Here is a 14,775-nt window from a genome sequence, read left to right as displayed (position 1 = left end):
AGTATATGGCAGTCTTTACTTAGTAAGTCGAGTCTAAAGTCAACACAGTCAGTTTTAGCTGCCACACTGTCACAGTCGCAGGATTTGAAGGATGATTTACTAAATTTACTCCAAATGGCTGTCCCAAGTCAACACAGTTGAGTCCTTTAAATTCCAAATAAAGTCTCAAACATTGGGATTTAAAGTCAACACAGCCAATATGAAGACAGTCAAGCCCCTAGATGAGACCCAACACAGCCAATCGAAACTCAAGTCCTAAACTTCAGGGCCCAAGAAATATATTCTGCTTCCTCGGCAGTTCCAAGTCAACACAGTTGAGTCCTTTAAATCCAAAATAAAGTCCAAAGTCTCACATTGGGATTTAAAGTCAACACAGCCAATATGAAGACAGTCAAGTCCCAAGTCAAGACAGGTAAGTCCTACATCAAGACCAGAGTCATGGCAGTCCACTCCAAAGTAATGTTCCAAGTCAAGACAGATACGTTAAGTCCAAATTCAAGACAGGCGAGTTTCACATCACAGGGATAGTTTGGCTATTTTTAGTTGGGTTGTATAAGGCAGTGTATTACCGCCAGTACACAGCAGTCAGTGAGTCCACAGTTTGGAGAAGGAGACAGGCATCCCTGCATAGAAGCAGAGCTATGTACTGCTGTGGACAGCAGAAAACATATTGTAGCCACATAAAAAAGTGCACCTAAAGAAAAAATCAATATCTGTTAAAGTGTACGCTATAAGAATATATTTATATTCACTGCTTTACCTTGGTGTCAGGGAGCCTTTTTCTTTGGCAGCCGCTCTCCAACCAGTTAAAGCAACAAAAGCAATGAAGGTTTACTTTGTTTACTGGTAAGTCAATCAAGTCCTAAACTCTAGGTCCCAAGAAATAGATTCTGCATTTCTCTTTCCAAATGACAACACTGTTGAGTCCTTTAAATCCCAAGTAAAGTCAACACAGCCAATATGGAGACAGTCAAGACCCAAGTCAAGGGAACCAAGATTTAATTCAAGACAAACAAGTCGTAATCAGAGATTTCTTTCAAAACACATTAAATATGTTGTAAAATAGTTTCTGAAAACACGTGAAAAGACTTTGAACGATATGTTACTGAAATGTGGAGTTAGAGGTTCAAACGGTTTTTCAGGCAAGGGTTTTGTTGGCGGCCTTAAAGGTTTCTGGGCGGTCCTAATGTTTGTTTTGGGCGGTCCTAAAGGGATTTTGTGGGCGGTCCTAAAGGGTGACTCGATGACATGCTGAGGCCACCCTGAGCAGAGAGACAGAGATTAAATTATCTCGCTCAGTGTTTCAAAGTTTAGTCATCAAGATGTCATTTTCTGAACTCGTCTGACACGTTTCAGTCCCACAGTCCTGGAGACGAGAATTAATTACTACCTCATTTTGACCTAATTTCATAAATTTGTCGATATTTTTAATTGTTCAAATTCGGCTGGGTGGTTAAGAACACTTTATTCACTGGTCTGACAAACTCAAACTCACAAACACATGTTTATTCTTATTTTACACAGACTTTAAGATCCAAGCCAACGCAACAAAGTTTCGAGGTAACAATCAAATTCCCAGTCAACAAGACGAGTTCCGAGTCACGGACTTTGGATTGCGAGTTACAGATCTTCTCCAAATGGTTTCCCCTCGTTTGAGAGCAGATCTCTATGTATGCTGTTCGTCCCAAAGGACTTCTGTTTGGGCTTGATGACTTGAGTTTCAAGTCAAAATCGTGTTGTCAGTTCCCGTGACTCGAGACATGCACAACGGTTGTACTGCTGTCATGACTTTTGACAAAGAAAGAAGACAGGCACTTTTCTTTTTGTCGTATCATCGCTGAGAGAGAATGTGTGAGAGATGGAAGGACGGACGGACAAAGACAGACAGACAAAGACAGACGGACAAAGACAGGAAGAAAGGCAGTGTGGGAAGGCTGGCAAAGGAGCGTTTGTTTTCTCTGCAGAGTCTGTGTGTCCATGGTTTGTCTGTCTCAATCTCCCTCACTCAGTCTCTCGCTCTCTGTTGAGACGGTAAACACAGATGCTTCAGAGTGCCTGCACAAGCAAATGCAGAGCCCTGTTCAAACACACACACACACACACACACACACACACACACACACATCATCACACACACACAAAGACACAGAGTGCGGGAGACAGACAAGGCAAACTCGGGCTTGAACAGACAAACCCCGGATCCCTGGAGAAATCTGACAATAGGAGTGAAATGAGTGTGTGTGTGTTTGTTGGTCGGTGTGTGTGCGCACACATTGCAGGTTTGTAATTAAATGCAAAAGGAGTGAATACAGTTAAAACCTCTGAGACCTGAGCGTGGAGATGACTGAAGAACACGGGCAGACAGACGGATAGAGTGAAATGTCACGTCAACACTTGAAGACGAGCTTATTTCACAAAGCAACAAAGTTCTCCGGCTCGATGAAGACCTGGAAGGGGCCGACATTTCGCCCTGAGCTCCCCATCAATCAAAGCCGTACTATTACCGTGGAATACCGCGGAGATCTTGGGGCTATCACAAATATTGCATCATATTACATTTTGTGCCTGAGCCGTGCCACATATCCAAACAGCAAATGGAGCCAATTCTGTGGCTTTTGGCGTTTAATAACACGACACAGCACATGAGAGCAGACAGAATTATTCACTGCGTCTGTTTAATATAAAAATGACCCCAAAGCGCTTTTTTAAATCCACAGTGCTTTATGTTTAGACACATTTTAGTGCTGTAATGCCTTGCAGAAGTCGACTTAAGCGCCTCTCTGTGATGCCGCCGTCGCTGTCAGGCCGAGCAGCTCGTTTGTGTTCGTATGTAAATGCTCTGTCTGTAAAGAAAGTTCAAATTCATTTTCTCCTGCCTTGTGCGAAAGCTCTGACGTTACAGTCTGCCGCCTTGACGTGGTGAAGAGTCTTTCTATGACGAGGTGTAGCCGTTAAACACCGAGCTGACTCTGAACCTCCAGTAAAACTGTGTGTGTTGTACTCGCTTCACTTCTGTCTGTGAATGAAGTAATGAATACGCAATATTTCCATTTCTTTCTCGTACGAGAAATGATGATGCTTCATTGACAGATGTTTTGACTTTTAGAGCTACAGTATCTCCAGTTTCTCTAAAGTATGTACAAAACACAACTCTGGATTTTTAAAGTTAATTAGTCACCCTGTCAATCACTTGTCCTTGTTTTATACAAATAAAAATATGTGCGCCTAATCACACAGAAAAGTGGTAGCCTGACATCACCTCATTTTTCAGGAATATCCTGGTTATTGGTTTATTCATAGCAGAGAGCCTCGCTGCAGGAGTTCATGTTGACAATTTAACCTGACTTACTAATGAAAGCGTTGAGCTATTATTTAAAAAATACTCGCTGTGTATGTGTGTGCATATGAATACACTGTAAAAAAATAAAATAAAATCTGTAATTTTTCTTTATTTTTACAGATTTTTCCTGTATTTTTTAAACACATGTAAATATCAATAAAATTACAAAAATAGACTGAATTTACACGTCGAATGTAAAATGTAAATGTGAATAATCCTAATCGTGATGCGCGGGTTGATTCAAATTGAGCGGTGCCCGCGGGCGACCACGGGCGACCGAGTCACCAAACAATATTTTTTTAATGATATTCGGGTCGCGGTCGGTCGGGTCGTTTGAAAATAAAGATGCCGAGTAAAGTTTTGTAATTTATGTAGTAAATAACATTTTCTGACTTTATTGGCACGAAGATGCCACGAGCTCTACAGGAGGTAGAGAAAGTATAGACTACTTTTTAAAAAGCGGGTCAGGAAGCGGGTTGGGTACAATATTTCACAATTATTTGCTGCGGTCCGAGTTCGGGCGGGTTGGTTTAAAACGTCGGTCAGTGCAGGTCGATCAAACATGGACCCGCGCATCACTGATCCTAATAAAAATACACAAGTTCATGTAAAATTAACGATACTAACTGTAATTTGAATACAGAGTTATTTTCTATTATTTTGCAGTATTCTTGTGGCACCCCGGCTGCTGGAATATTAGAGTTTGCAGCATATGGTTGATTTGGTGTGTCTGTTTTCCAGTCTTCCCCACTCAGTTTGTTTGGGCTCCTGTCAATGAGAAACAGCATGAATAAACCAGACAGACTCCTGCTCAGACCGAGGCTGAGTCACAGAGCTGTTGAGACTTCAGCATTTGTCCTCAATCGCTTTTCCAAACACTAAAAACTAAGTGCTGAGATTTTCTGACACCTACATCTACCTTTCGTTCTTCTCGACATTGACCTATTAAACTATAGTTTCATAAAACAGTTTATTGATGCATTCCTAACCTCTAACTTTGGTTGACTTCATTGTGGTGTTTTTTTTTTTTCACAGATCAACTGTCAATCAAACAGTGTGAGCAGCAGCGTGAGGCCGAGAAATCCCAGCACAGACGACCCGAGGTTTAATTGCCTCCAGTTTCAGATCGAGCTTGCAGTTCATCAAACAACTCGTTATGAACGGGAAGCCAGTGAGGGATCAAATCCTTGTTCCTGCACCACCGACCTCTGCTGGATGGCTGGAAACAGGTGCATGAACCTGGGTATGTTTATGGATTATGGGTGTTTCTCCATAGATTTCTTGTAGATGGTGGTTTTGCATAAAGTCAATTGTTTTTTGTCAGACGAGAGCGAGGGATCATTTGTTGTATAAAGATATAAAGAATGTGTGAATGTTTCTGAAGCGCCATAACTTTAAGCCGTAATATAATTTGAACAGGTGAGTTCCTCACGTTAATGAACAACAAGTTATATCAAACAGCTCTGCTGCTGTTTGAAATTTAAACCAATGGACCAACAAATCAAGTGACACTCAAACAGTGCGAGCAGCAATAAGTACGAGATGCACAGGGGTCCAATTCATACACAGTGGTGGGAAGCCAGTGAGGGATCAGATCCCTGTTGCTACATGTATGACTTCTACTTGTTCTCCATGTTTGGTCAGTGATAGTTGCTGTCGCTGCCCATTGCTATAAAAGAGTTTTAGAACAGAAAAGAAAACAGATACAGATTGAAAATGTGCTTCAGATGAGCATAATGACCATTTATTTACTCATATTTCTAACATCTCCCTCCTTCCCTCCTTCCTTAAAATGATTTGTCACCTCCTTGTTCAAACCCATTTTCTCAGACACTTATCGTAACCGAATCCCTCGTGAATCATTAAGAAACGGCGGCCTCGCGCTCATAGACTCGATGCATTATGTATTAAGTAATAAGCCACAATCAGCGCACGGTCCAACATTATTTATGCAAACCTCGAGCATCTGAAAGCAGAGCTAATAAATACAGACGGGTCCTCTGGCTTCACGAGAAAACGAGCTCATAGTCGTCCTCGTAAATGCCTGTTAATCTGAAAAGACAGGGCGGGTGTGACACACATCAGGTCACCATCCCACACGTCCTTTTCTTTAAAGCCCGCTAAGCTCCGCTTGGCTCATTCCTGAATCTGAAACCTCTGACTTGGCTGTGACACTTTAAACTGATTAAACTCAGAACCAGAGATAATCTGTGCAGGAGGAGGAGAAGGAAAAAAGATAATATCTCACGTCTGCTCATCTCTCCTCCTTATCCAAACAGGCTCTGTCTGTCTCCCTGAGCAATAACACACATCGCTGGCCTAGATAAATATGACCCACGTCGCCACACCAACGCAAGGAGGGCTGGGAAAAACACACACGTATATATCCGCATGCCCATTCCACACGTACGTAAGCTCAAAGACACACACGTCTCCAGGCTGCGGTCGCGGATGCGTGCTCTCCGAGGTCCAACACACTGAGACAGAAGTCTTTTAATGGTAGTAATGGGAACAAAGAGCAGATTATTGCTTAAGGAAAAAAAAGACAAAACACAACGAGCAGCGATTGTCGGTCGTGGTGTTTCTTAGTGAAACAGCAGGCGGGCACATTCCAGGACAACCGCCAGAAACAACCGAGTACCAGAAGACGGGGAGGGGGACGGGGACGAGGTGCCACAACTGTGTTCGCTTGGCTCCTCTTCCAACCATGACACTGCAAAAAACTGGCTGCATAATTAACTCGTGGAAAATAAACTGTCAGGAATATGAATTGTTGTACGGACTTCATTTTACAGAAGTATTATTATGTAAAGCGCTCTGATAAAGAGAGGCTGAGTTTGATGGATTGAGGTCGTTTAGATAAAAAGCCAGACTGGCTGTCAGGCTGCGTCTTCTCTTATCGACCCGCTAATGAATGCAATCATTCTGAAACTCATTTCTCTTACAATATGAGTCCAAAATAAAGTTTCCATTGATTCGATGTAATGCCTTTATAACGCAGCATCTTGTTTCAGCTTCTCAGAACTTTCTACAGGCAGATATGTTCTTTACACACTCGACAGTGTTTTGACAGCAGCTTATCTCCAGAGGCTTTAATCTGTTTCCACATGTGGATAAAAGCGTCTATTACAGCTGTCAATTACGGCACAAAGTGTCTGATGGATTTTCCAATATGTATTAAACAGATCGTGAAGACGGATTGTCGACTTTAATTCTGTTCAAGCTCGGCCCACACTGTTCCACTTTCTGCTCGCTGCCTCCCCGGCCTCAGCTTCTCTCTCTCTGTCGGGACTCCCCGAGGTCGAGGCTGTGAGGTATTTATTGTGCGGGGAGAGCGGAGTGGAGCTGAGGTGTTTGAACTGTTTAAAGCAAAATGATCCGAGGCGAAAACAAGCTCCTGCTGCGAGCCAGAAAACAACACGGCGACTCGTGCAACAAGCCGGTTCATCATCGCCGAAGAAGACGATGCACCAAACTCCAAGAAGAAAAGTATCAGTCTGCACTTCATCTGTGCGGCTCGGGGAGCTCGTACAGAATCACTCCTAAACTTTTAAAAGTCGAGAACACGATTTTACAGACAGATTTATGTTCCCGTGTCTGTTTTTTTAAAACCTGATATCTTATTTATGCTTCATCCCGCGGCTGTTTGTTTGTTTTATCGTTTGCAGAGCAGCGTGTGAACTTCACCACTTAACTAATAATTTAGTGGTTGGAAAAGTTGGAGAGTAAACCCAGAGGCGATGCTGCTGCAGGAGCCTGAACCACAGCCAGACGTGTCAGACTCCATACAAGAGGCAAAAAAAAAAAAAAGTACACTTGCAAGCAGAGCAGTTTGACTGTCAGAACACCGAGCTCCGAACTCTGTGGCTGCCTGTGAGACTACAGAGAGAGAAGGAAGGTGAACTCACCGTGTCATCTACTATCTGCAAAGACTGCACAAAGCTCGTTTGTGATTCTTTAAAATGAAAGAAACTTTTGGGATTTGCACGAAAATGCACAAGAAATCATAATGTGGTAACCATCCAATCCATCCAATGTGTCTGAAGCTGTAAACACTCCTCAACATTTTTTTTTTTGGTGTTTTGAGATGATATTTTAACTCCCAACGTTGGTGTTGGTGTCCCCGTGCAGACTGTGACAATAACAATGACTGCAGTATCACGCCACATCTGATCTATTGTCGAGTCATTGGTCGACAGACTCAGCCCAATGAACGATGGGATTGACACTCAGAGTTGGTTCATCGTGGATTTATTTGATGAGGATACGATGTTGAACATCACAACAGTAACGCTCGGCTTCAGGGATAACTCTCCACTTTCTCCATCAGTGGTTTTGGAGTGAGTGTCCACATACTTTTGGTCATATAGCCTACATTGCACTCAGTTGCCGGTTTATTAGGTACACCTGGCTAAAACTAATGGAGTCTAATGCTCCATTGTTAAAGGTTAGAATCATCGAAGCTGCTTCAGGTGTTGATGCATCTTCATGACCATGGTGGACGTGCTCTCCAGCTCCTGACACAGTCTGTGTTCATCTCTAACGCCCTGATCATCTTTCAGATCCGGCTCGTCTCACCTGTTCAGATTATATTAAGGCTTAAAGCTCTGCAGGATTAACAGTGTGGACACTTTGACTGACAGGTGGGTGCTGTTACAGATGGCTTGTTTGAGGTCCGCTGATGATCCACGTCTGTGCCGATATTTAGATTAGCCGGAAACTGGAAGAAGCAGGATACAGGAACCAGGCCAGGAACCGTCTCCATGGTGCTACTACTACAAAAACCTGCACGCTACCTAAATGACATCGAACACTAAAGCCACAGAAAACTCCTTGGAGCCGGTTCATGAATGATTCTGACTGTTCATCCACACGGCTGCTGATCTGTGATCAGCGTCTTTCACTCACAGAAACACAAACACGTGATGTGTTGTGTGTGTGAAACCTCAACAAACACAATCATTTCTTTCAAAGTCGACGCCTCCTGCCTGTTTGTGAGAGCGGCTGGGATCAGCTACAGATGTGTGTTCCTGTTTACACTGAGCGGGAGGTAATTGAGGAAGTCTGGCTCTCTCCTCGGGAGCTCTCTGCCGCTCGGTGGGAGCTGTGTTACCACTGAAGCAAACATCTCACGTCGCTCTCCTGCTTTCTCTCTGTTTATCTCTCTCCTCGCTGTCCTCACATGCCTCTTCCTCCCTTCCTTCCTTCTCCGTCTTCCGCTGGAGGAAGTATCTGCTCCACAGCGAGCGGGATGCCATGTCTGCCTCCACCCTAGAAGAGCTGCACGACTAGATTCTCTTTTCTTCTCCGAGCTCAGTTTGTCTAGCTTCATCTGTCAGCGACACCTCCTTTAACCTCCGTGTCAGAAGACAGCAGGGAGCAGCTAAACAGACTCCCGTGTGCATTCGAGCATGCAAATGAGTTCATCTTTCTCTGAAAGCTCGGAGCGCGCTCAGCATGCAGCTCCTCTCTCCACACCTGCTCACGCTTACCTGGAACTGGCCGATGTAGTCGTCGTCCGAGGTGCCGTCTCTGCCGTCCTTCAGCGCGATGAGGGTGAAGCCTCTGAAGTAAGACGGGCTGGTAGCCAGGAGGACCACTGTGAAGCAGACAGAGGATTTAGTCCACACTGAGCTGTAAAGGCCTGTGCATGGACACATCAGGGTCACGGCGTGGGACCAAAGGTCACCCTGTGATGAACACGTGACGGCCTTCACACTTGAATATGAGAGCCTATAAATCTCACGCTGGGATCAGGGAGCCAGATAATGAGATTTGATCCGGCTCACCCTCTGTGAGCATTTTCAGACCGGCGCAGAGAACACGTCAATATTTCCAATCATATCTGTGTTTTAGTCAACTTATCTGCTGCTGAACAGCTGTGAGGGTGTGAGGAAAGACTTAACGTCCTTCACAGGTTTGAATGATTCGAGTTCAGCCCCGGATGGTTAAATGTGGCACAGAGACTTTAAGACGAGGTGACCGCTGATCTTCATCCTCGATTTTGAATCTTGTTTCACGCGTCGTTTCTGTAAAAGCAGATTTATCTGATCTTTGATGAATTCACGTGGACTGAGCTGAAATCTGCTCGGTCTAAGTTCTGAACTCACCCTGAGAACTTCATGAGTTCTTCTGTGTTGCCAAATCCACCAGGTGAGTTTGGAGGGGTTCGCTTAATTAGAGCCAGATCTGTGTGTGTGTGTGTGTGTGTGTGTGTGTATCTCTGTGCATGTGTGTGTGTGTGTATCTCTGTGCATGTGTGTGCGTGTGTGTGCGCGTGTGTGTGTATCTCTGTGCATGTGTGTGTGCGTGTGTATGTATCTGTGTGTGTGTGTGTGTGTGTGCATGTGCATGTGTGTGTGTGTCTGTCCGTCTCTCTCTGTGCATGTGTTTGTGTGTGTGTGTGTTTGTGTGTGTGTGTATCTCTCTGCATGTGTGTGTCTGTGTGCATGTGTGTGTGTGTGTGTATCTCTGTGCATGTGCATGTGCATGTGTGTGTGTGTGTCTCCTTGCAGGAAGAGCAGAGGAAGTGAATATAGGTCAGACATTATGAAGTCACACTAAGTGTCCTGATCACAGACTGGATCTCTGGTTGTTGGTTCGAACATTAAATAAAGATTCCTGTGAGTGAACACGCGCCGTGTTCCAACTTGCGAACACTCCTCACTCCTCACGTTTGGCGCATGTTTACGCACCGAATGCGCAGACGGACTCTCCATGAACCGTACCTCTGTAGGTGCTGCCAGGCTGGTAGCTCTCCGGGTCCCCCTCCACTCTCAGCCTGAACTGGTGGTGGCCGTCCCTTCGGGTCTGTGTCTGCGCCCGGACGATCCGCCCGCAGTAACCGTCCGACCTGCCGGAGGGCTCCTCCACGAAGGCGACGGCGTTGCACACAAAACTCGAGACGTAATGCAAGAACAGCAGCTGCATGTACAATCCCATGTCGGCGGAGCGAGCAGTGACAGAGTTCAGCCAAAAGAAATTTAAAACACAGAAACAGAAACAGACAGAGGAGCGGTCCCGGCAAACTACGGCAGCCTCAGTCAGCGGGAAAGGTGAAGACAAGGAGACGAGTCCATCCTGAATGCGTCTGGGACGCACCACAGCGAGGAGAGAGAGGAGAGAGGAGAGAGGAGAGAGGAGAGAGGAGCTGCTGCTCCTGGTCCCGGATCAGTTTTTCTGTGATACTGAGCTCGGAATCAGCAGCAGGAGGGGCGCGCGCTGTCTGTCTGTGTGTTGACTTGAGGCGAGGGAAGGTCCAAACCGGAGCTCCGCGCTTTAAGAAGAGCCAGCCCTCCTGACACACACACACACACACACACACACACACACACACACTGAGCTGCCTCTTGGGGGGGAAATACAAATATTCCGCCTGCTGTTTAAAAAAGGCACATTTCACATTTTTAGATTCTCTGCACAGAGTCCGAAGACATCATGAAGTTAGATCACTCCAAGGTGACGCGTAGTCAGATTTAAATAGATTTAAGTGTTCATTAATCCATCCATTAAAGTGTGTGTGTGTGTGTGTGTGTGTGTCTGTGTGTGTGTGTCTGCAGTTAGATAACAGCAGCACAGACTCAGCAGTCTGCTTCACAGCCGCACCTGAACGTCTCCTTTCACGCCCTGTGCGTATTTACGCATTTTACGCGTTTTTCCACCCACAGGTGAGTCTGAGCTTCAGTCTCGGTGCAGAGTGCAGCTGGATCCAAACATGAAGCTGCTTCTTATATTCAAGGCACCTGGGCAGCCTCTGTCATACAGTATGTTCACTTTTATTCGTTATTAATCATTTCCTGTGCTCACTGCTCTGCGTGTGGACATCTGGTAACCCCAACCCTCACACACACACACACACACACACACACACACACACACACACACACACACACACACACACACCTTGCGTAATCCCTTGATAACACTTTTTACAAGACACACATGCATTTCTAATAAGACACAGTTGTGTTTGGGGCCAGTAGGTGTCGACAGAGTTTCTCTTTCTTCCAGCTACTTAGTAAATCTGTCACTCTCCTCGTCACTGCACCTTTTACTGTCTCATCTCCTCAAGTTTTATTATGGTGCAGGAAAAAAAAGGGGGATGAGGGGATTATGGAAATGCTCGTCTCATGTTAAAGGCGTAGTCTGGATTCAGTTGAAGCAATAAGTTGAAGTCAGATGATCCCTCGCTACAATCAAACGCCGCTGTCTGTCTTTAAGTGCGTGTGTGTCACGGAAATGAGTTCCATCAAATCAACTGATTTGCTGTGGTTCGTTTGGTGTGTGTGTTTAAACTCAGGGGAGTGTTACCTAACCCTGAGCTGGAGATGGTTAAACTAAACAGCATCAGCCCGGACGCCTCGTGTCTGATGGATCCCATCTGGAATGACTCTGCACTATAAACCGTGTGACGGATGGCTAACGTCTCGAGCGTACCCTCGACCGAGACGTGGAGTCAAAAACAAGCGCACGACCTTTCGGAATGGAAACAACCTGTTTGCAGAAACATTCCTGCATTTAAACAGCCGACTTTCTGTTGTTATCGACTTTGAGGAAATAAGCAGAGGACTGCAGTGAAATCTGCTCCCCTGAGCATCGTCAAACAGTCCGGAGTTTTTAATCTTTAAAAATTTACAACTAGTTTTCTCTCATGTAGTCATTTAGCTGATGCTTTCATCCAAAGAGACTCACAGGGAAGGGAAACAATCAAGGTACAGAGCGACAAGGACGTGTCAGTGCAGCAATAACTCATAGAATCAAGTCCAGTTGTAGATGGGGACAGACGTATCATGTCCAGGTGTCGGTAGTGTTGTAGAGGAGGTCCTCTCTGCAGAGCTGGAGGTCTTCAGGACTGGTAGGACGTTCCACCAATGGGGAACAACAGGTGAGAAAAGTTTGGACTATCCTGAGCGTACAGGAGGAGGTAACATCTGTCTGTGTGAGGATGGACCACACCATCAACAAGATCGATGATGATTTATTAAAAAATGAAGGATTGAGAGTGAAGCGTGTCCTCGTGTGCTCCTTCAGTCTGATGCTGCAGCGTGGGGAAGCTTCGGTAGGGAAATCCACCGTCACACCCGGACACGACGGACCCCCTCAGAACCCTGCAGAAAGTCCTGCAGCTGCACTGATAACACTTCACATTTGTCTTCAGTCAACTTGACTGAGTCCGTCTTTCACAGGGGTGATAAGGTTCTGATGCAGGAAGCACCGGACAGAAAGGTGTATTAAATATGAACATTTCCTCTAATGGACTTCTAAAAAAAAAAACCCTGGTTATTGTGCTCAAGTGTGTAAGAGAATTTCTAATCATTTCACAAAGACATTCACTTCATTTAGATCCATGCTTCTGTTTTAAAGTCATGAGCATGGACTGCATGTACAGGCTAAGTGCTTCTACATATTCATTTTGGTGAAGTAACGGAGTGTTTGTGAGATAAACATGACCCAGAAAGCTTCCTCCACATTTAAGTGCTTAATGGCAAAGCCATGCCTCATGTTCTGTGTCCATGCTAATGCTTTTTTATCAGGAAATATTCCAGTTACCACTGTTGTGACAGACGTTAAGATCCAGCGGAGTACGTCGACCCTGAGCAGCTGAAGGCCCGTGAAGGTTCTCAGTGATCCAGGTCATCTTTCTTCAAGAAGGTCAAATCTGATGTCACAGCACTACCCGGGTTTAAAACTCTAAATAGAGAACTTAGGTTAAAATATACAACCAATAAATTAAGTTAAAAGAGCCTGGGACTCCGTTAGGAAAGGCTGCACAGGTTCTTTTAAAGAACAGAGCAGAAACTCGCCGCCTGCCTTCAGCCGACCTCCACCGTTGGCCACTTGCCTCGTCCACGCCTGGCCCCAGGACTGGCCCCCCCGACGCCGCCGCTCCAATCATAGATTGATGTACCTACAAGCCTGGGGAATAGCGTCCTGCCATCCCTCCTCAAGTTAGAGTACCGTGTCCACGGGCACCAGCAGCCGTGCTTCAGGGGGGTCCCATCACTGGCTCAGGCTCCGGCCCGGGCCTTACACACCTGATGCTTGTTGCTAAATCAATCTGGTGTGTTCAGGGACAGTTGGAAAGTCAAGCTGACACAAAGTTAAAAGCATGCATAGTTCCATAAAAACGGACCCTATCACACCGAGGCAGCTGGACTCGGTTGCAGGTCCGTGAAGACGTTTCGCCTCTCGTCCAAGAACTTTCTTCAGTTCTGACTGTCTGCTGTGCAGAAACAGTCACAGGCAGCAGCACGTTGTTGTATCACAGCAGGTAGCTTTTTTAAAAAACAGTCCAAGGAGCTGGTCTCTGCTTGAAATTGAGTTTTCTAATGACTTCCTGCACTGTAATATAAGACGCAGGCTCACTACGTTATCCATTTAACAGTGGACGGCTCAGAGCCAGATAGTATCAGAGATAAATGAGATCTATATATCAAATTAAAGCACTTGATGAAATCCACTGAATCTAACACTGAAAGCAAACTGGCCAAAGTTGAATGAAGTGGAAACTGAAAGCCGAGCGCGGTGTAAGTACATCGGCTCTGCTGTACGAAGTTAGCTGAAATTACGTTTGTAACCTTTTGACCTCGAGGCCGAGTAACAAACTCTGTCCATCCATCAGCTGTGTCACACACACACACACACACACACACACACACACACACACATTCACACGCACAGTGGGTGACATGCCGACAAATGATCGCTGATTGTATCACTGCGCAGATAAGAGAACACCAGCTCTGACCACTGTGTGTGATACAGAGTGTGTGTGTGTGTGTGTGTGTTGTTGTTTGACTTTCCTTGTAGGGTTTTGTTGCGTATGATTGGCCCCCAGGTGACGAGGCGTCATCTGCACCAACCCGTCGACAGAGCACAACTCAAAACTCGTTTTAGAACCATCACGTGATTCATGACGTGCACGGTGTGTTTTCATTGTGTCGTCTGAATATTTTAACTCTGAGATTCATGAAGAGCACCAGAAACAAAATGTATAATTACTCTTCAAAAGCTCTGACATCATCACAGCAGCTACCTCAGCAGGACCGGACAGAAGGCTGAGAAGATAGCGGTGAACACGGTGAACTATGTAGCATCGACAGAGTCAGATATCTTCTTCAGGAGTAGATGGAGAAATGAAAACAGACGTACCTCCATCAAAACAATCAATTATTGGGGCGGTCGGTAGTGTAGTGGGTTAACAGCCGCCCCGTGTGTGGAGGTCATAGTCCTCGCTGCAGCTGGCCCCGGTTCGAATCCCGCATCGGACGGATAATTTACTGCGTGTCACTCCCCCTGTCTATCTTCAGCTGTACTATCAATAAAGGCATAAAAGGCCAAAAAAAAAATCTTTAAAAAATAAAAACAATAAATTATTGTCACTACACTAACAGAAACTGCTGCGTCTGTGTCGAGCTTTCAGCCCATCGACCCAT

At 45.4% G+C, this 14,775-nt stretch overlaps 2 protein-coding genes across 2 annotated transcripts in view; both read right to left on the bottom strand.

Annotated features, from left to right (window-relative positions):
• spon1b (spondin 1b) overlaps window positions 1-10,282 on the bottom strand; it is a 78,154-nt gene extending 67,872 nt beyond the window's left edge. Inside the window, exons 1-2 of the mRNA XM_019261408.2 lie at window positions 10,069-10,282; window positions 8,833-8,939 (exon numbers count right to left, since the gene is read on the bottom strand). Coding sequence (XP_019116953.1) covers window positions 8,833-8,939; window positions 10,069-10,282 — 321 coding nt within the window. The remainder of the gene's footprint in view (window positions 1-8,832; window positions 8,940-10,068) is intronic.
• herc56.1 (HECT and RLD domain containing E3 ubiquitin protein ligase 56.1) overlaps window positions 1-14,775 on the bottom strand; it is an 820,440-nt gene that overhangs the window by 459,184 nt on the left and 346,481 nt on the right. The window lies entirely within an intron of this gene.

Source organism: Larimichthys crocea, chromosome XX (genome assembly GCF_000972845.2).
Source record: "Larimichthys crocea isolate SSNF chromosome XX, L_crocea_2.0, whole genome shotgun sequence".
Classification (NCBI taxonomy): domain Eukaryota; kingdom Metazoa; phylum Chordata; class Actinopteri; family Sciaenidae; genus Larimichthys; species Larimichthys crocea.
This window is presented reverse-complemented; position numbering and strand designations above follow the sequence as displayed.